Source organism: Glycine soja, chromosome 14, assembly GCF_004193775.1.
Source record: "Glycine soja cultivar W05 chromosome 14, ASM419377v2, whole genome shotgun sequence".
Classification (NCBI taxonomy): Eukaryota; Viridiplantae; Streptophyta; class Magnoliopsida; order Fabales; family Fabaceae; genus Glycine; species Glycine soja.
Window position 1 is genome coordinate 6,534,248 of NC_041015.1, and position 27,479 is coordinate 6,561,726.

At 30.2% G+C, this 27,479-nt stretch overlaps 1 protein-coding gene across 1 annotated transcript; it reads left to right on the top strand.

The window, feature by feature from the left end:
* The first annotated feature begins 13,492 nt into the window (after nt 1-13,492).
* LOC114383426 (probable galacturonosyltransferase-like 1) lies at nt 13,493-15,312 on the top strand. Its single transcript, XM_028343105.1, has one exon. The coding sequence runs from the start codon at nt 13,717-13,719 to the stop codon at nt 14,806-14,808; it is 1,092 nt and encodes a 363-aa protein (XP_028198906.1). The 5' UTR covers nt 13,493-13,716; the 3' UTR covers nt 14,809-15,312.
* Nucleotides 15,313-27,479: the final 12,167 nt, after the last annotated feature.

The window sequence follows — 27,479 nt, forward strand, 5'->3', positions numbered from 1 at the left end:
CAATACTCAATACATAATGAACAGTTTTTATTTTTTTTAATTTTTTTTATATGAAAAATAAGAGTGAGACAAAGCCAAATTGCCTACGTATTGGGGCCCACTTTCAGATCCCGATCCTGTTCTACCGACTACCAGCGCTTCCCTTGTCATTACTCTTTTACTTATTTTAACCTTATCTTTCTGTTCATTCATTTTCTCTCTTTTATCAACTAGCACGTTCAATTCATACTAAAAAAAAATTCTATTACTACACTAAAATTTGTTCATTATGTATTGAGTATTGACCAATGACACTGCACACCTCCCAATATGTGTTTTTCTTATTATTTTTAAATATGCTCCCATGCGATTTTTAATAAATAGTGTCTTAAAAGTACTTATTGGTAAGATCTTTTAAGTATTTGTTGAATCTTACTAGTTGGTCGTAGTAACTCTTTTATTTTAACTAAACTATTCAAGAAGAGAAATTATATTTGTAAAATAAATTATACAACAAAATATATAACTAAGAGAGAAAATAAAGATAAATTTAAAATATAATAAATTATAGGATGGAACATAAAAATAAATACAAAATCTAATAGTGTATAAATTATTATAAAAATTATCATACATTTATCACTTCCCTAAAAAAAGGAGTAGTACTTACTCTTAAGGAATTGAACTACTAGGTAGTATTAAAGAGTCAAAATAATTATTACTCGAAAAAATTATCTGTTAATACATTAAATTTACTTATTTATTTATTACTTTTAATTAATTAAAAATGTTTATTTAGTTCGGTAAAAGTAAAGTGTAGAACAAAAGTCTTGACAACAAAATGACACCCTTTGATCCACCAACTTGCTTGCAGAAGACAACTTGTTATCATTGTTATGGTGGAATGTTGCTGTTGGCGAATCGTTCGAGGAACTCCCCCAAGACCTGAAAACACAGCATGACATTGGTAATAAACATTCATTATTGTTGCGGTACTTTTTCGGAATTCTAATATAAATAAAAATAATTAATTTAAAAAATTAATAGATATTATTTAATTTTTTAATCTCAAATAAAAGTAAAATTATTTTTAAAATATTTTTTTTATTAAATGTTGTTATCATAAATAAAAGTAAATCATTAAAATTAAATAAAATATTTTAAAAATAATAATATTAAATATAATAAAATTAATTAAATTTACTTATCATATTTAAGTTTAATATATGATATCACTTTTTTTTTTATTTATATATAATTTTAGAGGTAATAATTTTTATTCATGTTTCCCATAACGTTGAGAATAATTTATCGACCTAAGTTAACTGCTGCTACACAATATTTCTTACACATGGACAGGGTGACTGACTAAAAAAATACTAGTACAATGTTAATTAGGATTTTAATCAAAATACTAATTAAGAAATTAAAAGGATTAAATTATTATTTTAATTTAATTTGGTGTTCTGATTTTTAAATGATTTAATTTTATCTTATAAATTTCAAAATCAGTTCAATTAAGTAATTTCATCTAAATTAAAGCTAACCATACGCAGTGGGGACATGTCTTGCTTTTACACTTTTTGGCTCTCTAATAAGTGCTACTGCACTAGTATTGCACTAGTAAGTAGTTTTCACATACTGACGATTTTAAAGCCTCCACTAATTATTATTATTTTATTTTATAATCAACGTTTAGATGGTTCGTGGCGACAGAGTGGTTGCAGATCTCACTTCTATTTCGCAACATTTGACAAGTAAAGAAGCCAAATTTGGGCTTTGTATTTTTAACTAAGGGCAATTTCATAATTTTGATTTTTTTTTCCAACACCATATATTTAATAGTTTGTTTGTTTTAAGAATATTTTTATTTGTAATCTTAAAATATCTTTATTTTTATTTTGTTTTGAAGATTTATACAAAAATATGAAATATTTTTTATTGCCGATATTTCCTATGCTATAATTAAATTTAGTCGATGTAGTAGTCTTATTTGCCTATTTCTTTTTTTTTAACACTCTTTTGTTAAATAGTACTCTTATTTTTGTGTATTTATTCAATTTGGTTTGAATAAAATGTATTCTTTAAATAAAAGCATATCAAACCACGATGTTATTTCTCTCCTTTCAATTATGTGAAATGACATAAAGCTATGGCAATATAAAACAGAAGATAGACAAAACAAAGAAAAATGTGACAATTTTGGAAGAGTAATAAGAAACGTGGGTTAGAGCTTCCCATTCTAGAAGACCTACAAAGATAGTATGTCAATATTTCGATGCAACCGCTGTATAATAAGACTTATTTGTTTGCTAGTGGTCTTGTATGATGTATCATGTAATCTGGATTGTATTCAATTTATCAATATATATTTGTTTTTTGCCGGAAATAAAAAAACAAATTATACTCCTCTTTCTTATATTCATGACTTACTATTACACTCACATCATTTCCTTGTTGAGTTCCTACACAATTTCTCCTAACTTTGCATTTCCATTACATGAACACCTCACAAATTTATTTCTGTTAACCTTAAGTCATAATGTGATGCACATGGTTGTTTGCTTCAAATAGTAAACATACATTTGTCCTCTTTCCCTACTGGTTTGCTTATTCCCCACCTCAACTTTGACTGCTGCCGTCAAGCCAACCAAGGGACATCAACATCGAATTAGAAAATAGCATCAAAATTTGAAAACCAATGTTCACTATCACTAAAAAATTGAAGTTCCAGAACCAGTATTTGAAAACCAAGGCGTCGCAACTCCCAACAACCTGGCCGCCGTTGCCGCCACCGCTCCTGTTGCCGTCAAACTCGTGCCCACCCTTTTGCTTCAGATTTTGTGGTGCTCGCGGACCAGCTCAAGAAGGAGAGCTAGTGGGAGACTCTCAAGGCGGCCATTAAAGCCAAACTCGAAGTCTTGCAGATCTGAGAACTGCCTGCAACTGCCAGTTCTTACTGGGTTTAGTTTTTCAAATCTAAGAGGCGTAGGTGGCAAGTTGCAGATCGACAGTCGCAAAGAAGAGTGGCGGCGCCGACTGGAGGAGCGGTGAGCGCTGGAGCAAGAACGACAACGACGGGGTGTGGGTGTTGGGTTCCGGTTATGTGAGATTTATCACCTGCTACATAAACATTGTTCTATGAATGTCCCGTGAAGTGATGCTTAACAGACAAAACAAATAACAATTAGTTCAAAGCCAGCTGGAACTCGTCACTTTCTTTTCTGCAACCAAGGCAAATGGGATCATAATAATCATAATTTCATATTCATTGGATCTGATTTCTCTGTCGTCTTTTTTGAAGCTGTTCCCTTGTCATTCCTTCAAAACGAAATAAACGAAATTGTTTTGAAGGGACAACAAAAAGACAAATTCAAAAGGAACAACACAAAAGCCAATTTCGTGATTTCTTTGCTTAATCGTTTTGGGTTGATTGTGAATGGCCTGAATTTGCGAACCCCATCTCATCACTTGTAGAAAGTTGCAATTTTGTTTTAACAACTAAGGTGTAGATCAACATCTCCCCCCTCTCTGTGTTGTTTTTTTTTAGATTCTCATGATATTGAGCTTTTGTCCATTTTCTTCTTTTTATCATCATGCATGACGTATGCAGCCTTATCTATTTAAGTTATATGTAATTGACAATAAAATCACGTTGAATTACCGGTTAACATGATTTTATATGGATATTTAATGTGTGTTTGGATGAGCATGAGTAAAATTGATTTTGCAAAATTAATTTAAAAGTGATATGATTTTTGTTTGGATATTTTTATTACAAAATTAAATTAAAAGTAAAATTTAATATAAATTATAGTGTTTCCTAGTAACAAAACTGTGCTGATAGGATTCTAGGAATATTACAATAACCAAATTTGTTAGGCTTGTCCCCTATGGGCAGATAAGCATCAAACAAGATTACTCGGTCAACTCTATCCATTCTCCCTCAAACATAATCATTGAGGTAAGATGGTTTCGAAATCTTTCTTTTGAACTTTTTTTTCTTTTTGCACCCTCCTTTTTGGCTTTGTAGCTACTGCACCAGGTGCTGCTTCTGGTTTCTTATCACAGTCTGTGTTTTTTTCTTTTTCTAACTAAGGAAATGGTTCATATCATACTCTCTTATTACTCTTGTAGTTCTCCTCTATGATTAGTTTATGGGATCTGGCTTGCATCCACGTGCAAAATTATGAAAGCAAATACAGATACAGTTATTAGTTTGATGCATGTAGTTGTGCTAATCTTATTTGAGAAAACCATTTAGATGTGTACTATAATTATCCACCAACTTTCTATATTTTATCGGTGTTATTCTTATTAGTTCATTTGTTGTTTCAGATGCGGTTTAGATGTATTGAAGATGTGTAGAATCAGATTGCTTTTGTGCATTAATCATGAGTCTAGAAATTTAAGTACCTTGATAACTAGTTGCATTTTCTTGTCTTGCTAGTTGCATTCATCTTGTATAACTGCAGTTTGGTGTTGATAGATCCCAGCCTGTTCATAGTATGTTAGGATTAAACATTGATGTGCGAAGATTCTAGCCTGTTTTAGTGTGTTTGATTTTCAGGTTAGAATCTCTGAACCTTGGTTTGGAGACAAAGTCTTCAAGAGACAAGCTTTTGCCCAAACTATAGTAGTTTTCAAGAACAACACTTGGTCACATAGGACATTAGGACTAAACATTTATATGATATAGTTGGCATTAGTTGTCTATTATTTTTACTTTTCCAAAATGGTTTACCTTAAGTGTATAGTGGGCACGTGCTCCGTATCAACATTTTGTTACCTTATTATGCTAAGAGCCATATGTTTTTCAGCTTATATATTGTGACCTACCTTGTTTTTATGGCATGTTTGAAGACTGAAAGTCTCTATATCTAATACCAAGGCAAGGTTTGGTATTTGGTTAACGGTTTTTACATAAACATTCTGATTTATGACTCAGAACTCGCAAAAAAAGAAGAAAGAAACAATGGAACTAAAATGGATAGAACTAAAGTGGTACAAGTTGATTTCACTAAAATGGATAGAACTAAAGAGAACAAATCAGGATAAGAGGTTGTAACCTTTGAAATTATTATACTTGTAAAAAAAAATATTCACGTCTTTGAAATTAAAATTCAAAGTTTTTTTTCTCTGTCATTAAAGTTCAAAGTCAATTCGACGACAGCCTTTGTGGGGCATTGGATTTTTTTTCCTCTTTCATTTGGGCCCATGACATTAAATTTAATTGCATTGCTTTCAACTATATGGCATGAGAATCAACACATTTATACCACCAACCATCGATAACAAACATTCACAAAATAACATTAATGAAAATAAGTTACACTAAAAAAATATAGTTTTACCAGGAAAAAAAAGGTGTTGCAAAAATAAAAAAGCTAATATGTTATTTATAACCAAAACACCCATAAGCATATTTTATATTTTAGAAAATTATTGGGTGTATCAGCAAAAATATTAGATATCGAAATAGTTCCCTAAATTTAATTGCATTATTTGCTTGAACTATATGACCTGAGAATCATACCATCTATTATTTATACTTCTTCCATCTGATATTTTCAAGAAAATTATTAATTACACAACTTATAACAAATAACTAATTTTTTGGACAAATATAGTTATAAACATATTTAAGTGATAAACTAATAAATAAAAGTATTATTAAAAAAGAAATTAATATTTCTTAATTTCTAAAATAAAAATATTTTGATATAAACTAAAAAACTTAGAAAACCATATAGTATAAGATAAAAGGAGTATAATCACATGGCTTGTTTTGTTTGGGATTGTAGTAAGTAGTGCTAAAGACTATGTGACGTTTTTGTTCGTGGGCCTTGTCGAATATCCCTCTAATTATTGTATTGTTCCGTGTTCAAAATTAACCAATATGCTGGGAGGAAAAAGAAAATTAGAAGAAGCATTATGCGATATGCAAACACAACTATTATAGCGACAATTTGCAGCCTAAAGCTAATGTAAACGTCATTGCACACTGCAAGATATCATTAGTGGATGTGGACGCCAACATTTCTTTCTCTAACTTCTTTTTTTCTTCTTCTAGAAATGAGATATTTCCATAAGCATTAGATTATAAACTAATAATAATAATAATAATAATAATAAATATAATAATAATAATTAGTCACAATCTATTATTAACATTTGAATATATTTGTTGTACTTTTATACTTTCTAGGACTAAATTTTGTATTATCATCTGTCAACGGAGTGAAAAGATGAAAAGTTAAAAAAATATTATGACAAATATGCCCCTATCCTCGCAATTCACGTTGATCATTATTTCAGTAACAAATTTGTCCTTCTGCGTCACATAGGCGACTTTATTAACACTGATGGACGAAAGTTAACGGCATGATATATTTGTCGCACTTTTTCCACTTTTAGGGACTAAATTTTGTATTTTCATTTTTCAGAGACCTATTTATTAGTGAATTACATATTGAAGGACAAAAATGATTATTTATCTTAAAAAATTGCTAACAATGCTAATTGTTCTCTGGAACTTCCTGATTTATTTACTTGGGCCTAAGCCTAATATCTAAAGGAGAACATATGAAAATATTGGGTAGGGCTCATAACAGTCTCTTAGACTACTCGTATGCAGACCCAACACTGGTCCTATCATTACTCCACCCTTCCACAACAGCCTTGTCCTTAAGGTTGTGATCATGGCAAACCAGCCTTGAGAATAGAAGCTGGCCATTGAATCCCTAGATCAGCACATGCAGAGGATACGATTGCCGAGCTTGCAGGGACAACAACAGGAAGTTGAGAAAATGCCCTCATATTGATAGGTTCCTGAACTGAAGCTACATAACCAAGTATTGCAATACCAGCATACAACTTAGAGAAGTCTTTTGATCTCTTCAATTCAAATGACAGAGAATCCAAAACAGCACCACAAAAAGCTGGAGTGTAAGCCTCCATATCAATGAATATCTTTTTTCTGAACAGAACCTCAATGGTCTTTAAAGTGGGTACGATAATTCTGTCAGATTTCTTGTAGTATTGTTGAAGATCCCACAGGATGTCAGCACTCAGCAGATAGCATGTATACCCTAGATGTTCTTGTATTAGGATCTTTTGATTCAACCTCTTCTAGATACTCTAACAGTGCCGAGAGTGATACCCTCTTCAAAGAATTTTTCAACCCACCAATAGATATAACTAAACCCTGATAACACATCTCTGCTATAACAATCAAATTGAAGTAACCGTATAAAGCGTGGGTAAGAATAGGAAGGAATACCCCATTGTCCATCTGTTTCCTTAGGAATGATTTCTTCTAACATTTCAATATGTTGCTGGGAGTTTGCTTTTTTGAAGGTTGGGCAAAATTCAATGCCCCTTTTTGGTTAGTATCCACATAATGCAACTTATCACTTCCACAAACAATTGTACCAAGAAAAACTGAAGAAAAGCATGCAGAATCAACTCTGAATTTTTTCTGAAGGACATATTTAATCATTGAAGCTAATATTATCTGTAACAAAATCATTTAAAAATGATGAGACGTTCTTTCCTGATTCCAAACTCATATCTTTGCATCCACTACTTCATCCTTCATACTTCGTCCCATAAAGAGGTGTCATCTCTTCAAATTCCTGACAGTCCACATTCATCATATTGGATATCGACTGAAGCAAAATGGAACTTTCATCAATGTACAATTCAGGCCCTTCTTGCATGGCCACATTATCAGACATGTTCCCACAAGCAGAAAGAGGTGTATAGTTCCTCCTAGTCCCAGAACATTGAAGGGGCATTAAAACATCTGTTGTTTCACTTTTCATAGATTTCTGTGTATCGTAAAAGCAAGTAGGAAAAATATCTAAAGACAAATTTTCCTTCAATTTATCCAGCTGAGGTGAACTCCTTAAACTACCCTGTATTTGACTAGGACATTGGATTGAGTAATTTTGAGTAGACAATAAATAAAAAAAAGCTGACATTTAGAGAGCCAAGATGAACAACACCAAGTGCGGCTACAGAAACAACATCAGTAGTCCTAATTCTGGTAGAAAACTGAGATTGACACCCATCAACAAACTCAAAAGGCAAGCCAGAACCTGCAACTTGATCATCTGCACAGTTCCGCCTATGTTTTCCAGTAACAGCTACATGTTCTAACAATGCTAATTGTTCTCAAGAACCTTCTGACTTATTTACTTGGGCCTAAGCCTAACATCTAAAGGAGAACATATGGAAACATTGGGATAGACTCGTAACAGTCTCTTAGACTACTCATGGGCAAACCCAACAGTGGTCATATACTCATATCATTCGATTAAAACACTATTGGCTAAAAAGATAACAAATATCGTCTTAAATACTATTTAGATAAATTTCTCTATAACTGTTTATAGAGAAAGAAAATAAAAACATAAAATGAATTAAACTTATTTCATAAGCTGAAATCAATTTATATACTTAATTTTTATAAAAAAATTCTTTTATTTAACTTTTCATTCAAATGCATACTTTCATCTCTTGAGGTAGGTACCTAATATTACTCAGAAGATGGAAATAAACTCTCTACATCAACATTCTTTTTCTTATATTTTTTCCACAAAAAAAAAGAAGAATTTATATAAAATTGACAAGGAGAAATATAAATTAGATTCATTCAAAAACCTCTCATAAACATTCTTTTTAATTATAAACATGGAATCGTCCATCTCGATCTATAAAAAATATTCAATTTAAAAATATCGTAAAAAATAAAATTTCAGATTTTTTTTTACATATCAAAGTGATGGAAAAGAAAAAATATCTTTTAGGTTCAGTCTGTTAAGAACCTCTTATATCATGTATATATTCTTTGAAAGAAAAGCTAACTGCACAAATTTGTCGGCTACCATGATAATTTATAAATTGATTTTAGTTTATTAGATAAGTTTAATTCATTATACTGCATTTTTATTAACTTTCTTACTATAAATGTCGATAGAGAAGTTTATTTAAATAAGATTCTATTTCAATTACATGAAAATATTTTTTAATTATAAACACATTTTTTATTAGCAAAACCATTATAAATTTGCTTGATTTTCCTTCTCCATTGTTTTCTAAATTTTCCCTTTTCTCTCCCTTCTCTTTTGTTTCATGTATGCATTAGATTAAACAATCAGAATTCTTTTTGCTTACATTCTGATTTCTATTCCATACAGATGATTATGGATTCTAAAATTACTGATAACACACGGATAGCGATGAATGTTTGCATCTAAATAAAATCAAGTGCTACATATATATATGTGATAAAAATAAATAAATATAGGCTTCAAGAAAAGATAATGAAGAAAAATAATATAATTGCATGTTTGGATTGACTAGTTTTTAGGATATAATAATTTATAAAAAAAAAGTTCATATAACAAGATTTGGGTTGTAAAGTATTTTAAATAAATAATAGCTACGCTAATACAAACACACACACAATGTGTTAAAAGAAAGTGTATCAATAGGTTACTCAAAAGTAGTCAAAATATTTGTGAGAAGGTTACAATCTTTTGATGTTTAGATATACATTCAGGGTTATTTTTTAAAAAAGTACATAACTTCAAATAAAAAATAGAAAATTGTAACTTTTATGTATAGAAGTTTTTATACACTTATTTTGAAATTCTTTTAACGATATTTGTAATTTGTGTAATTAACTATTATTAATAGATGAGACTTGAGAGTTGGTTCAGTGTGTTTGGATATATTCCCCTTTGAGAACTTGCAAGCTTTTGTTCAATTATGTTTGGAGGTTTCAATGGAAAATCCAAACAGACTATTGAAGCACTGAACTATCTAGATTCAAAATCTTGAGTATAAGGGTTTTAATAAATTAATTTGTACTATTTGTATAAATATATATAATGAGAATATGAGATAATGTACAGAACACATGCAATGCAAAATGGAAAGTAAGGTAGCAAAACATGTCCACAGGATGTCTGCATGGAGAATGTGACCCACTCCTACTTGGACTACTGTAATCCATATATAACCAATCTTTGACCCATCCATTGCGCTAGAAATTTTCATTTTACATGACGGAGGCGGAAATAATTTGTGCATGAAAATCAAATTTGTATCCTGAAATTAATTTGAAAAGGAATTATAAACAGTGTCATGGGCTTCACTATTTATCCGATTGCTCTGAGCAGAGCACCGACATTACTTACATTGAACTAAGACCCTACTTAGAGAAACTTCATAAAAAATTTAAGAGAAAGACTATGAAGATAAAATAAATTGAATATCTTAATTTAGATAACTAAAATCAACTTATCTACTTAAATTTTATAAAAACTCTCTCATCTAATTTTTTTCAATAAATTAAAGTATACAAGCTAATTAATTTTAACTTTTTATATTCTTATTTTCTTCTTTATAAATTTTTATGGATAAATTTATTCAAATAAGACCAATTTCATAATTTGTAGGTATGGTATAGGCTGTGTATGTAGAAAACAAAACCTGATGAATTACCAAATGAGCCAACTCATGAAAAGACTGACTTTTGAGACCATTGTGAGGTCAAGCGCGTTTTAATTTTTGCGTTGGGATTCAAATGCCGGTGCTCCTATATTTTGAACTTTAGTGAATAGTGATATCATTGCATTTTCTTTTAGGAAACATACAAAACTATAAATGCAAAAAATAATTCGAGTGGAGGGGGCCAAAAACTGAAAACTTGTCTTCCTTTATATATATGCCCACGTGCTTTTTACGCGGTTTCGATCACTTCATAGTTCAAACCTAAATTCAAGCCTTTCTTGTTATTCATAATGTAATAGTTTTTTTTTTCCTGACAGAGGCAAAGGCACATAAATTCTTCTCTTATTCGAAATATATGTCATTGGCGGTATTTCGTTATATATATATATATATTTTTTCTTTTTATATTATCATATGGGGTGGGAGGGGGGTTGGTGTGCTGAAGCTTCATATAAATTTGTTTTGGCATAGGAATGAAGGATATGGTTATATATAATTAATTAACATTGTGAAGTTTAAACAAGTAATGAAGAAGCTGCAATGTGTCAAATGTGATCAAAAGCCAAAAGGTTCTGATGCTTTCTTTATCCCCAAAGCTAAAACGTCAAATTGCTTGCAAACTACGTGTTGCCTTTCACTTTTTTTTTTAACTCGATTATTATTGTATTTTTAAGGTATCTAAGAAGGACTATAATGTGCTGCTATAATGGGACTACACAAGAGCAATACTAGCTAGTTTATGGATCTCATGTCTCACTTTTTTTTATAGTGAAATAAAATAATCTTGATGGTGTTGTTGGGGGATAACTTAAGGCTTAGAAGATTTTAATTGAATGCAGTATTGGTTCCCAGTCCCATAATAATGACAATAATAACTCAAGATCAAGATCAAGATCAAGATCATGTCCTTACTCTGTTGGCCTATGCGCTGACGGAGTTTGAATCTATAAGCAAACCAAAAGATCCTCAGTTGATATACTGGCTTAAAAAAACATGTAAACATAATTAATATATAATACGTAGGTTGATTAACTGTACTTAAAATATAGATTCATGTAACCAACGGGGTTTTCTTTTTAATTCCACTTGTATTCGTGTAGACCAGGTTAGAAATTCGTTGACATTTGCCTTCGGTAAGAGTAGATATATATACTTTATAAACTATAAAGCATTTTTACTTTTAAATATATAATATAATGTGTCTGAAGATAAATTTAATTATTAGCTGTATCCAGAGGAACAAAAATACTACTACTTAATTAGCATGTTTACTTTAAATATAAAATATAATGTACCTAAAGATAAATTTAATTATTAGCTGTATCTTGAGGAACGGAAATACTACTACTTAATTAGTTGCTAGTTACTAGGGTGTGGCATGGTTAATAGATAATTTTGTCTCTTAAATATGTGATCATAAGTTTAATTTTTTATTAATATTTATGAAAAAATAAATTTTTGAAGAAATTAATCTCTTAATTGAATCTCAATCTGAAAAATTAGTCAATGAATTTTTTGGCTAAGAAGTATCTTGATTTATTCAAAAAAAAATTTGCTAGCTAATTAATTATTATTAAAACCAAGTGAGTCAATTAAATGAAGATGGTGTTAATAAACCAAGTATAAAAAAATTTCTTATATTTTTCATCATCATAAAATTATAATATGTCATTTTTTTACTCGGATGAAGATTTAGATATTTAAACTTACACATATAACTGTTTATATATATAAATTATATGTATAATCAATGTAAAAAATATTATATTTGCATCAGTTATATATGTATAATTAATGTAAAAATCATAATCCATAAACCTATATTTAGGTAAAAAAGTAATTGATTTAAATTTTGTGAGTACGAACAAAATACCTCAAATTTTGTGATGAATTTTGAATATTTTCAAATTTACGAACACAAAAACACATTTTAGCTATTTTCTTTTTATTGGTTTTTATTTGCTGAATTTATGAATGTCCCACTCTCTATTTGATAAGATATTTACCTACATTTGATCTCATAATAATAAAAAATGTTAAAACTAGTGCTGTAAATCACTCCTCTAAATTTGAATATTCCTTGGAGGATTTGTTTTATTTTAGAAATATTTCCGTGTGGAAATGCTCCCAGTGGAAGATTCGGTTGCTATGACATAGTTTTCGGAAGAATGAATGCGTAATAGTTCCACTAAATAAAATGAAATTAAATGTCATGACCATGAACCATGAACAAGATTCAATGTGTATTTGGAGATAGCCGTAAAAGCAACGCTAGATGCAAGATCCACAGCAAATATATATATGTTTACGGTTTACCTAGGGGATGCTCTTTACCAGTCTCGTGTCACTGTTACTTTAGCATAAAGTAGTCATTTGGTGTCACACAAGTTTTATGAACAATGTTTATCACACAATTGATTAAAAGAAAGAACAAACAAAACAGTAAATCACAGACATAAATTGAAATAAAAACCGTGATAATTAATATAATAAGTGTGTGATACTATTTTCATTTTAGAAATTGTAAAAGAAATCAAAATGAAAATACAAGGGAGGGTGAATGTGAGATCTGTTTGACACTTTGTCATATTTGGATATACATTTTCTCATTCATGGTACTTACTAAATACAAAGGTACGTTCTCCTTGTATGTCTAAGTGGATAAGCCTCATTTCCCTTCCCATCCGGCCAGTATTAATATTGAGTGCATAGCCCATAAAATGACGCAACCTACAAAGCATAAGTTATTAATTAGACACAAAGGGAATTCAAGGTCAAAACCTTGGAGAAGTAAAGGGCGAGGGTCCCCATCCCATAGCCAAATAAAATGCTATGATAATGATAATAAGCTCAAAAGGAATGTGAATTATTAACTAGGGTTGGATTTAGGGGAGACGTTAGTCTTTCACATGGTGAACATAAATTTGAATTCTCAATGAAAGAGATAATCATTTAATATTTGATCCTACGTGAGAAAAAAAAATGTGAATACCACCAACTTCCCCCTTCATTAATTCACATATATTCTTGACTTCCCATCTCTGACTAAACACTCTGGCTAGCCCATCCTTGCTCCCCTCTCTTTTTCTCTTCTTTTATAAGTTTAACTTTGCTAGCGCTAACTCAAAAGCGTGTTCCAAACCTCAAACTCCAATTATAAGCCACCCCTTAGATCTCTCTTTTCATTCTCAAATCTCAACACAAAAACACACCATGAAGTCCAATCCAAAATCAAAACCACCACCCCACTTATTATACTTTCTAATAATCCTCTCCCTATCGTTCTTTTTCCCGTGTGTATCCTCCTCTAGAAAACAACAATTCAAAGAAGCCCCTCAATTCTACAACTCCCCAAACTGCCCCTCCATCGAACACCACGACATATTAAGCTCCTCCGAGGAAGCCGTCCACGTGGCAATGACACTCGACACGACATACATCCGAGGTTCCATGGCGGCGATCCTCTCCGTCCTCCAACACTCTTCGTGCCCCCAAAACACCTTCTTCCACTTCGTGTGCTCCTCCAACGCCAACGCCAACGCCAACGCCAACGCCAACACCAACGCGTCCCTCCTACGCGCCACAATCTCCAACGCATTCCCCTACCTGAATTTCCAACTCTACCCCTTTGACGACGCCGTCGTTTCAAACCTCATCTCCACCTCCATCCGCGCCGCACTCGATTGCCCCCTCAACTACGCGCGCAGCTACTTGCCAAACCTCCTCCCTCCCCGCGTGAAGCGCGTGGTGTACCTCGACTCCGACCTTGTACTCGTCGACGACATCGCCAAGCTCGCGACAACCTCGTTGGGACAAAACAGCGTTCTGGCGGCGCCGGAATACTGCAACGCCAACTTCACCTCGTACTTCACTCCCACTTTCTGGTCGAACCCTTCTATGTCGCTAACGTTCGCGGAGAGAAAACGAAAAGCGTGTTACTTTAACACGGGGGTGATGGTGATTGATTTGGAACGGTGGCGCGAAGGGGATTACACGAGGAAAATTGAGGAGTGGATGGAGCTTCAGAAGAGGATGAGAATCTATGAACTTGGTTCGTTGCCGCCGTTTTTGCTTGTGTTTGCGGGGAACATTGTTTCGGTGGATCATAGGTGGAACCAACATGGTTTAGGAGGGGACAATTTTCGAGGTTTGTGTCGGGATCTGCACCCTGGTCCGGTGAGTTTGTTGCATTGGAGTGGGAAAGGGAAACCGTGGATGAGATTAGACGCTAATAGACCTTGTCCTTTGGATGCACTTTGGGCACCTTATGATCTATTGAAAACCTCATTTTCTTTGGACTCTTGAACAAATTTTCAAATGTGAATTTCGGATATTTGTTTTTTTTTTTTTTATCAGTAGTTACTTTTGTTAGTAAAGAAAACAAATATTACAATCTTTCTCTTTTGTTTTTTTTCCTTAACCATCAAATTCATCTTATATCTCCTTGAGATATTCGTGTAACATAGTATATACAAAGCTTCTTCATTTCTACGCTGCTTGGGAAGATTGGATTGAAGAGACAGCAACATAACATGGGTCCAATTATAATTCACGAATAGCTAGCTACTCATCGGACCAAGATGTTCAAGCGCACATACATTAAGATGTGAAGGAGGTGAGTGGAGTGGGGTTCGTGAATTTTTTTTCCAGTGACGGGGGATTGTACGATTAATGTTGTAACAAATAATAATAAGTTTGTATATAGCCAAAGATCGAGCTGCGTAATAAGTTTTGTATCCGTTTATTCAGATTAATTTCTTTTTTGGTCTGATAATGTGAACATAGTGAGGATTTTTATAGGAAATTTCATTTTCCGTGTTCAGATCCTTTTTCTTTACCTAGCTTGTATTTTTCTCCGTTTTCTGCTTTACTATAGTAATGCTGGGCATGTTACTTTGTTCCTCTAATATTTGAGGATGTTACTATAACAGAACTGAATTCCAAGCAAGACGAAGGGATTTATTCGTTATCAATTTCTACATTTTCTGGGTGAAGCTAGAGAGAAAAATGTGTAAGAGGTCACTGAGAGCCAAATCTTAAAACTAATAATGCCAAAAAAAAAACGTGAATAAACTTCAATTTCATCCTTAAACTATTCTTTTCTTCTAAATGTGATCCTACAGTAAAAATAAAATAATATAAGTAATCTCCTAAGTATTATAATTCATTAAACTAGTTCCTAAACAGAATAAAATATACCAATTTATAGAAACTAAACTACTAGATATTTAATACGTAAAGGATTACTTGTATAATTTATTACTTTAAGGATTACATATAAGATAGAATGATACATCAAAGATAGACTAAATGGTTTATCTAAATAGCATAGAATAGAATGATATTGTTAAAATCTTATAGTTTTTAATAAATTTTAACTAGTAGGATAATATTTATTTAAAAGAGTTAGGAAAAATTATTTGGTGATCTTTTTTTTTTAGTCTCTATAACATATATTGATATAAAGTATTTAATTGATGGTTAATTTTTATTAGAAAACTTGATGGACAAATTTTTAGTAGGATCTTTGAGTTTTTTTACCTCATCTCCACATGATTTTTATATTAATCTCCACATAACATGTAATAAAGTACTATTAATTTTTTATTGAATTGAAATTTTTTAAATAAATGTCATATTCATCGAAACTATAGACAAATGGTAGTCTTAAACCGTATAATAATTTATTATATTAGAGAGATATTAATAACGTGTTGTTATTTTTAAAACTTAGAAAAGGAGGGACAATCACTTATTTCCCAGTAAGTGGCCACATGCATGATTAGATTGATTTTAATAAGGATAATTTCATTTTCAAAACATTTGTATACAATAATTTTTATCATTAGGGAGAAATAAGAATACAAAAGATTAAAATATGAAATTAGATAAATAATGTGATGATAGAGATACAATAAAATGTTATAAAAGTTTATGTAAAAATATATAGGTTATCCATATATTAAATTAATTTAGTTATATAATATAGATTTAATTATATTTTTATTCCTCTTATTATCATCAAGATTTAATATTTGTTCCTTTATTTTTATTTTTTTTAATTTTTTTCCAGGAATTTTGATTCATCCATTAATTTGTATATAATGTTTTATATAATTACATGACACTCTCCTATGTTACCATGTTAATATTTTTGTTAGATATTAGACATTTTAAATTACTAGATAGATAGACTAAGATTATATAATTAAAATAATAAGGGAACTGAATTCGTCCAAAAAAAAACTTACAGAAATTAAAAATGCAATTAACCTTTTGGCTGTTTGGAAAAAGAAAAAAAAATCAAATGTGATGGTTTCTTCATTTCTGTTTCCCTTAAATTTGTTTTTCAGAGTTTGTCTTGATAGGAATAATATGAGGTTGGAAAGGTGTTATGCCAGCTGATTAACTTTAACAAGAGAAACAATGTCATGTGCAAAATAATAAGCAATTGACAGTGAAAAGAAAGAGGAAAATGATTGGAGGCGGAGAAACCATGATTGAAATTCGAAATTTAATAATTTGAATACTAAAATATATATTCGAAACCATGATTGAAACAATGTCATGTGCAATAATAAGCAACTGACAGTGAAAATCAGATGTGGACGTCGGAATGTACTGTACCATCCTGGCCCTACAAATCAAAAACAAAAAGGAAAAATGAAAAGTAATTTGTTGAATTCATAATATAATTAAATTACATAATATGACAATGACAATTGTGTTGCTATAAAATCTAAGGTGAGGTGTCGCTTGTTTATGCTCGCAAAGGATTAACAAATGATTCACCCAAAATTACAAACAATTGAGCAAGTAATTCATTTGTCGTGGGTACAGTAAACCAGCTTTTCATCTGACAATTAAATTAAAAATATGTCTTGTAAAACCATAAACTTTGAAAAATAATACTAGACGCTATGGTAACATAATTTACGATAAACCTAATGGTTTACAATGTATTTTTTAATTCAAGATAAAAAAAAAGCCTTGGCATTGGAAAGGCTTGGTAAGAAAACATTGTTATTCCCAAGAACACATGAATGTTAAGCTTCTTTTAAGACAATATTTTTTGTTAAATTCACTAAAAAAATATTTAAAACCCTATTTCTAATTTCAAACTAAATTAATCAAAATATGCATCACAATTACAAAAGGTTTTCCCTAAACCAAAATTCAATTTTCATAGTATATTTTTGTCTCTGCTTCATAATTTCTCACGACATTTTGGTTAAAAAAACGAAAAACACATTGCCAATATATGACCATATAAAAAGTCTTGCTAAATCATAGAGATTCACTTGACAACCAGTACGATATCCATGCGATTCACTTATTTATTTTATTCCTTAATTAACTTGTTTTCAAAGTTCAAACCATAAAACAATTATTAGATATTTTTTACGAAATAAAATAAAGTTGCCACAAAATATTTAATTGAAAAAGGAACAAAATACAGAGAAGGTGTCGATAGAGGAAGAAAAACAACTCATGAGAACGTCAAATATCAAATCCAAAATTGGAAGAGAGATGCGTCAAGTGGGTAACATGATTAGTACGGCACAATATGGATACACCCCCACATCAACACAGTTGTTGAGTCCCATCTTTTTGGTGTTTCTCCACACTCACTCTTACTCTCCTGTCTTTGTTCTTAGGAAGAGAAATTCAAATCTAACACAAATTTTGGTAATTAATTACCAATGTATTTTGATGCCTTTATTGATTCAAGCAAGTAGTAGTAATAAATTAAAACTAAGTACATGTAGGTAGTACAGTGTACAATTAGTTATGTAGTAGTGTTTTTCATAGGGCCCTTCCAATCACAATGACAATCTCTCTACTACCTACCATCCTCGCACGAATCTTTGTCTCCTGTTACATCCCTTGCATTAGTGCTAGGTTGAGTCTATAAAATATTGAAAATTTTATGACAGTTTTGTTTCTATTAATTTTATATATTTTTTTTTCTTTTATAGACGTTGATTTAGAGTTATTCTATAAAGATTTTTCAGATCTAGATGTTGCACACTTGCACCTTGCATCATTTAGTGGGATGCCTATCAATGCATTGGGAAGCTTTTTCTTTTTATCTAATGTATTAGAAAGAAAAAAGTGATTATTTTTTGTGGATATATTGAATCTTCAATATCAAATTTTCACTTGTGGTGTGCTTGATAGGCTAGAAATAACTTGTAAAGAAACAAAAAATGAGTGAAACTAAACAACTTATATTTCTACACTATTTTTCATCTTTTATTTTCTCACTTACTTCCTCTTATTATGTTTCCTTCATCTCTATGGTGTGAGTTCTCATGTGTAGTTAAACAGTATATGCTAGTTCATATTAGCCTTTGAGTTTTCAAGTGCGATTTAAATGCGTGCTAGCTCATGTTCACCCTTAAAAAGCTAAGCTTATTGATTTTGTCAAATTCAGAACTAAGCTGTTTTACTTTGTACATTTAGTTTAATTTAATTTTGGTAGAGATCACAAGTATTTTTCATTATAGCTAATTTTATTTTAATTTAGTAAGACTATTATAAGTGATCAAGGTCTTTTTGTATGATTGATTCAAGAGTAAGACTACTAAACTCAAGCTTTAACTCCACCAAATAAAAATTATTTGAGTAATAGTTTTTATAAAGCAAAAATATCATATATATTGGTAAAAAGGTCCAATATATACCTTTATCTTTTAAAGTAAAGAGAAAAAAAGTTTCTCTCAAAATTTGCTTTAGGTTTCATTCATTATCGGATGACTATGTCTCTCTATATCCGAATATTTAACGTAACTGTAAATTCAAAACTTAAACTCGAGATTACTAATTAAAATATAATAACTTTACACCAATTCAATAATAAAAAAACTAGATTAATTTATTGTCACGACCCACTCTTGGACCATGACCGACGCACAGACTATATATATATATATATATATATCAATCCAACAATTAGATGTCGAGGCCTCAGGTCACAATACAAACCCTTGACATATTGTCCAATATATCCCCTAATAGCGATGTTGGTCAAATTTTAAAATAAAGGAATTCTCTCTAAATTTATTACTACCATTATCCCTATAGTTGTATTATACTAGAGTCACAAAAAAAACCTCTCCATCAGACGCAATGGAGACCTTCCAAAAGATAATCAAATTACTGGATAAGTCAGCAAATCCCAAGAAGTCAGCTACTCCACTATTTGTGTATCTGAGAAAATAAAATAAAATAAGGAAATAAGTCACAAAGACTTAGTGAAAGCATAAAATACAAACTGGACAGGAATGAGAGCACGACATAGCACGAGTCTTAACATTCAAAAGGAATTTAAATAACATTAAATAAAGAAAAATAAATACAACTTGTTTTCAGAAACTATTGTATACTCCCTTGAAAAATTTTAGAACTATACATAAAGTTGTATTCAAGAATAATAATGTTATGGTCAAACTTTCATTCCACTATGTGCACATAGATCACATTATCTCTTTGTTGTGGCGAACGGTAATTATAGAACTACGACATTTAGCTCGTAAGTTACATTATCTCTTCGTTGCAATGAACGGATCTTTAGGAACTATGTGTATTCAACCCATTGGTTGCGATATCTCTTCGTTGCAGCCAACAGAAAGTATAAATATACTATGAGTAATTGACTCATAGGCTATCTCTTCGTTGTAGTGAACGACAATCAATCATGAACTCACAATAAATAAAATAAACTATAATCCAAGTACTCCTAAAAATAAATTACAATCAAGCGAAAATAAACATTTTTCCTTTATTCTCAAGTACTCCTAAAATTTCAAAGATCACAAAATTGTTGCTAAGTAGATTAGCTACTCACTCAAAAGAACACAATCAACGCCTTTCAATACTCTTGGGAAGATCAACCACCATATTTTTTATAGGATCTTAGCATTTAAAATAAGAGAACAATAGGTTAAACAAAATCCCAAAATTTAGCAAACCTAGGGTTTTGATGAAATCACAATAATCCCTAATACTTAGTTTTCTAATCCTTTTCACACAACCCATAACCAAACAATGCTATAAAGTACTCATTTAACACAATGTGTTATAAATTTTTGCCTTAAAGAGATCAAATAAAAAAATTAAGGAAATGAGTGGTATTTTTTTTTTTTCTCCAATCACATTCCCGTGCTTGGGAATGACACAAGGATGCAATAAGCTTGATAAATTTTGAAACAATGGAAGAAGATGATTGAAAGGTTGAGAGATGAAAATTTGGGAAGAAGAGATAGGATTTGAGAGATAGGGGTGGGTTATTGAAAAAGAAGAGAAAATTTGGAAAATAGGGGGGGGAGTGGGTTTCGGGTGGTTATAAAACTCAGGATGGGTGGTTATATATATATAAAGAATCTTCAAATTTATTGTGCCTAATATCTCTAAGACACATCAAGATTGCGATATCTATGCCCATATCTATTAATGGTTTGATGGCTACCCAGACACATCCTATGTGTAGGTATTTGTATTTAAGACTATGTTCATAAATTGAGTTTTTTGAAAGTAAATGAAAATTTTCCCGTATATATATTATCCTTGAGGAATATTATTTTTTACCGTCTTAATTACGTAATCAAAACTATGTTTATCTTTGATTGTCTCATGAACATACGATGTGTCCTAAAGGATTTTAAAATATTTCAGTCATCCATGTTTTAATTTATTTCTTCGAATCAGACTTACTCATCAAAGAGATTGTGTTTTAAAGATATCTCATAAATTTGTTTTTCTTGTTCATTGAGCAAATTTAAGTTTCTTAATAATAAACGTGACATATTAAACGTGATATATATATGAAATAGTACGTTTCATTTATGATCAAATCGATCATATTGATTAATCCAATCCGACTTTAATAACATTGTGTAAAAGCAAGCTAAAAACACTCACATTAATGATGATACACAATTACTTATTGCATCATGAAGAATTTTCTTAAGGTTCTTGCTAAGCAGTGTACTTAGGAAATGCGAAAAAATAATAATCATGGAGAGCGTAATTTTGTGCATCTAAAAAAAAAATTACTTCCTTAACTAGTGGTTAACATTTGTATTTTCTTAATTCATTTGATGAATTTTTATTGTTAAGATCCAACACAATATTCTCTTTAAACTGGTATATAAGAAAAAAGTTATTTTATATCTTAAACTTAAATATAAGTAAATCTAATTAATTTTACCCATAATTAATAATATCATTCATAAAATATTATTCATTTAATTACAGTTTTATTTTTAAAAACTCTATTTTCTTTATAATATAAAATTCATATGAAGAATATTTTAAGAATAATTTTATATTTTACTTCAGAGTTTTTCAACTAACTTATTTACTCGTGCGACAAATTAATCAATCAGTTTAATTTAATGATCCTATTAATGTGGTTTTAATTAAGCGACAGTAATTGTCACTCTTAATACCAAGCCGTCATCAAGTGGTTTTTAATTAAGCAATGACAATGTCCTTTTAATTCCAAACTTCCATGACTTTTCCTCAAGTACACTGCAAGGACTTTATTCATTGCATACGCAATGTTGATGGAAGATAATGACAACATTTTATAGCAACGATCCTTATAAGATGAATTAATATAGGATTAAATTGATTCTCATGCGAGATCTTCTGTCAAAGACAAAAAAAAAATGTTACTACGTGGCTAGATTGACCTCTTCTCTAATAAATAGTACATCCATATCTGTTCCAAGATCAAATAATTAATTTAATTAATAACAATAAATTTAGAAAATAAATTTATTCTATATTTATATATATTTTTTAAAAATATCATTTTTAATTAATGTTTTTCTTTTTTCTAAATACATGTTAATATAATATCTCTTATTTAATTAAGATAATGTTTAACCTAAAAATAATTAATACATGAAATAATATAGATTAAGACTTATATAGAGGAATAAATAAGTTTAAAAGGTTGTATTTTATAAATAGGAACGGAGACGTAATAGTTTTCTGTAATAATTAATAATTTTAATTAATTGCATTACGACTTGATCCAATTGGTTGTTCCGTATCCACTCAAAGAAACTCGTAGATTGCGCAAGACATTTTACAAAAAAGGAAGAAAGCATACTGATGTTACGGTTACAAAAAAGTTGAAAGTTGTTAATAGTAATAATTATATTTGGTATTTTCAGAGTCTAACTTTTTCTCTTTTTGGCAATTACCTAGCCTGAATTTTACGTGGTCATCCATTAATATTTATTATATAATAGCATTTTCAAGAAAAATAAAAAATAAAAAAAATAAAATTTAGCCTCTGGTTTTTTTGGTAACCTTTCTAGTTTAAGATTTTTTACTTTCTAGTGGGACTCTAGAATATTTTCATAAGCTTCAATCTTTTGGATTGATGGTATAATCACACTCAAAAATTCTTGTTTCTCCTCAAAAAAATTTCTTAGATCAAAACATATTGATAAATTATTTTGGTGGTACATTAATAGTGGTGACAAAACTAATTATTCAACTTGATGTGGGCTGCAAACCGTATTTTCTTAGAGAATCTTGCAGAATGGGTTGAAAAGTCTAGATTCAATTCAGACTTTTAAAATAAGGTGCAAGTTTAATAAAACCATATTTTCTTCGAGAATCTTGCAAGGTAAGTTTGAATTAGCTCATGATTGATTCTAAGTTAAAGAAATCTAAATTTAATTCAGAAAAATCTGGTCCAACATTTTATTATGTGGATTTACCACCTTTGGGCACTATCAGCTCCACTTAAATAAGCGAACTAGGACATTATCAAAACATCAACAAAAAAACCTTTCCTAGATACAACTATATAAGAAAACACATATACCTAATGAAATTATCATATTCATATTTACAATTTTACATGATTTTAGTCTACATTTACGTTTATAGTGTAAATTTAATGTACTTTTAGAAACACTGAAATTGCGGTTTTTGGGTCCAGGCCATACTGGGAAATGATTACAGTGGGTAATATCCGATTTTTAGAAACGGGTGTGGGTACGAGAATGGATATCTTCATACTCATCCCATATTCGTCCTAATATGTGTAATAATTAAATTATTTTTATTTTATATAACATATATTATTTAATTAATCTTTTGTTATTATCTGTCCTTGTAACTGAAGTGCATACTCATGTCATTCTGTGATTTTTATTATAATAATTAGTTAACTACCAAATCACGATTGATTCTTACGTTCTAGTGGGATCAAATATGCATATGGTAGAGTGATAATGTCTTTTTTTCTTGGATATATATGGTGACATTATTTTATAAAAAATCAAATGTTATTGTTTGATTTTTTTTTCTTCTTAAAATTAATTTTTGAAGTTATTTTATTTTAATTTTTTAAAATTATAGGATGAGTATATCGGATATCCGTCAGGATGGGAAACCAATCATACCTACTAGGTATGGAAATGGATTTTGGGAGGTGGGAATGGAAAATCAGATACCCATTCTCATCTAGCTCTGTTGCCATTTTTAAATAGGATCACATTAAAATGGTTTTTTATTTATTTTATTTTGTTGTTGTGAAAATTATTAAAAAATATCTAAGTCCCACATTGATTGTCTTAATCCTTGAAGTGCAGTTTATATACCGGTTAGACAACTTCACTTAATGTCAATTGATTTTAAATTCTGAATTACACATTTCGGAATCAATAAAAGGAATAACGGAAAATTCGAGCTCATAGAATTCTTAGAAGTAAAGAAGTAGCAGCCACAGGAAAGAAGAAAAGAATCCAGAAATTACAATAGAAAAAGAACATTGACATCTACTTTGCAGTTCGTCCTAAAACGATAGAAAATGGTTTCGTCAATCATCATAGAAAATAGAAAACCGCGTCAAACAAAATTACCAAGCTCAACCTTTACAATTCGAGCAAGGTTTTGTTTAAAGCCAAAGACTTCCATTTTATTATTAAGAAGTTCATTTTAGAATAAAGTAAGGCACACGTTTCTCACTTGTAAAAGACATGAAGAGCATAAATTTCTGATCATCAAAGATTAAGAGCCTATTACAGCGATCTTTGGACTTAAGGCCGATAGTTTTGTCTTAATCATCGTTATTTTGCTTCGAAGAGTATTAAAGTTGGAAATTTCTTAAAATGATCATGTTAGAAACAATGTCACAATTTGATTGTGATATTTCTTGTATATGTTAGCAACAACATAGTGCATACCGCAAACAATATATTTAACACATTGGTGTCAATTAACCTCACAATCTCACATTCATTATGCTCTCTCATACAGAAATCGAAATCATAGAACTAATTAAGTGGCCGGATTCATTTTTTTATGTCTTGATCGATACGAATATTAACAATTCCCAAAGGAAGAAATGTATGCATAATGGTACTTGATTATTAATTGATATTATTATTCCATCATAACTATGATATAAAAAATCAACCTATGTATTAAACTTGTCCATACTTATACTACAAGAATTACTATACATCTCCATCCTTAAGCAACTATGTATTATATATGCATCACATCACCAAGTGTATAAATTAATTGACGTAAATTTTTTTTAGTTTAATTAGTAATAATTTTGAGTTTAGATATTAGATATACAATTGCCTAATTGCGTTAAATCATGGCGCGGAAAAAGAATTTTACCGTTCATAATTATTTTATCTAACTCAGCATAATTATCTCTAATATATAGAGATATATGTGATTATATATATATATATATATATATATATATATATATATATATATATATAACAGAAAATAGTTTTTTTTAATCATCAGCAAATATGAAAATATGTATTAAACCGTACGAAGTAACAAAGGTCACATTTTTATCCCAGAACAGTTATCTGCAGCAATGTTTCATTGAAAATCAGATCGACAGCTAGCTTAGCCCTGTCCAAATTTCTGAATGATCAATTTATGTTAAAAGTCGGAATGATGGTTAGCATCGATCTGCATGTGTGTGGTGCCATTGCTGGAGCTTTGTAAGTTGCCATTTATGTGCTTCTCTTGCGAAAGATCAGACTGTTAATTTGATTTGCAACAATACCGACATAAAAAAAAAAATGATTTGCAACATTTGATATCACCAAGAAAGATTGAAAGAATCATTAATTCAAGATCAAAATGAGAAATCAGCTAGCGTTGCAGTGGCAATCCAAATGCAATAATAATAATAATAAAGTCATGCTACTTTAACAATCATATCATATTGTTAAGTTTGTAAAACAAGAAAAAGCTGAATGTCACTACGTGTTGTTTGCGTTTTGGAACGTCATTTTTTTATGAAGTTTTCAGAGCTTCCTCGATTATTTATTGGAGACCTGCATGGTGACAGCTGGTATTTAATTTCTCTATAGTTATAATTTTATATGAATGGGACAGAATTATAAAACAATTTTAGTATGCATCATTATTAATTTTAAATTAATTCTAATATATATATATATATATATATATATATATATATATATATATATATATATAAAGAACCCACGCAGACTAAATATATAGTTTTGGTAGATATGAAGCAAATTTAAATGATACTTAAATTCTTCAAGTTTGATTTAGATCATTCCTGTTAAAAAGCTGCCCCTGTAGAAATTTGCTTTGAAACCGATGCATCAACCGAGGATAAATAGCAGAATTCTAAAAGTGTGAAATACTGAGAAATTGATTTTTAAAAAATAAAAAATTTAAATTTAATCTGAATGTATAAAAATTGTGAGAAATTAAATTTATATAAATATTTTAATAAAAAATTGATTAAAAAAATTTATAACTTAATATCAAATTAATCCTTATCAAATATAATTTATTGTTAAATTAATTCTTAAATATTACATCTTAATGATATAAATAGTTTCACAAATTTAACGACATATTAATTTATTATAAATTTTATACATTTAAAGATTAAATTTATATTTTTCATCTTTAAAAAATTAATTTATTTTCATATTACACTTCCAAGAACAAATTTAATTATTTACCCCATCAAATAATAAGGACTTCCAAGGCAATATTCAGTATGTTTGGATCTCTATTCCAACACACTGAACGGCCGTTTAGTTCAATCCATCAAAAGAATAGCTACCCCGTTTGGGCACATTGGAACGTGTGTTAACAAGTATTCAAACACACTATTTATTATGATAATAACCATTTTGCATTATCAAACTTAATAAAGTAAAGTATCATTATTTAAATTTACTTCATATCCACAAAATATTACTTTAGTGTACGTCTATATTATATACTAAGGAAGATATTAAATTTGATAATAGTAATTTTAAGCTCTCATCATCTTTTCACTAATAACCATTTACTAATATATGCATTACAGTTCACACTATATAATAAAGACAAGTAGTATCCCCTTTGTCACATTGACAACAATTTCCTATCAATAACTGGTGGAATCTTATGTTTGTGGGATCCAAATTGTTTTCACTTAAGCAATCAATTTACAAGTGAGGTTTTTGTTGGAGTGGAGGGTGTGTGGAGGGAGAATGGATGTGAAATTGTAATAGTTAATGTGTATGCTTCTTGTGAGAGAGGGAGGAGAAGGAGTATGTGGGAAGAGTTGAGGGAGATAAAAAGAGTGAGCAATATTGCACATTGGTGTATTGTTGGTGTGATCTCAATTGTATGAGGAAGGCATGTGAGAGGGTGGGAGTGGGTGGTGAAGATGATGGAAGTGGGGAGAGGTTGGAGTTCAACAATTTCATCCATGAATTAGGGGTAGATGACTTACCTTTGGTAGGAAGGAGGTTTACATGGTATCGACCTAATGGAAGAGCAAGAAGTAGATTACAAAGGGCTTTGACCTCAAGTGATTGGTGTCATGTATGGCCGAGATGTACACAATTTGTTCTTGATAGAAATATTTTGAATCATTGTCCTTTCTCTTCAAGAATAAGATTGTGGATTGAGGACCTAAGTCATTCAAGGTC

Excerpts from the sequence above, each read along its gene's own strand:
- LOC114383426 (XM_028343105.1), top strand. The coding sequence starts at position 13,717 with ATGAAGTCCAATCCAAAATCAAAACCACCACCCCACTTATTATACTTT.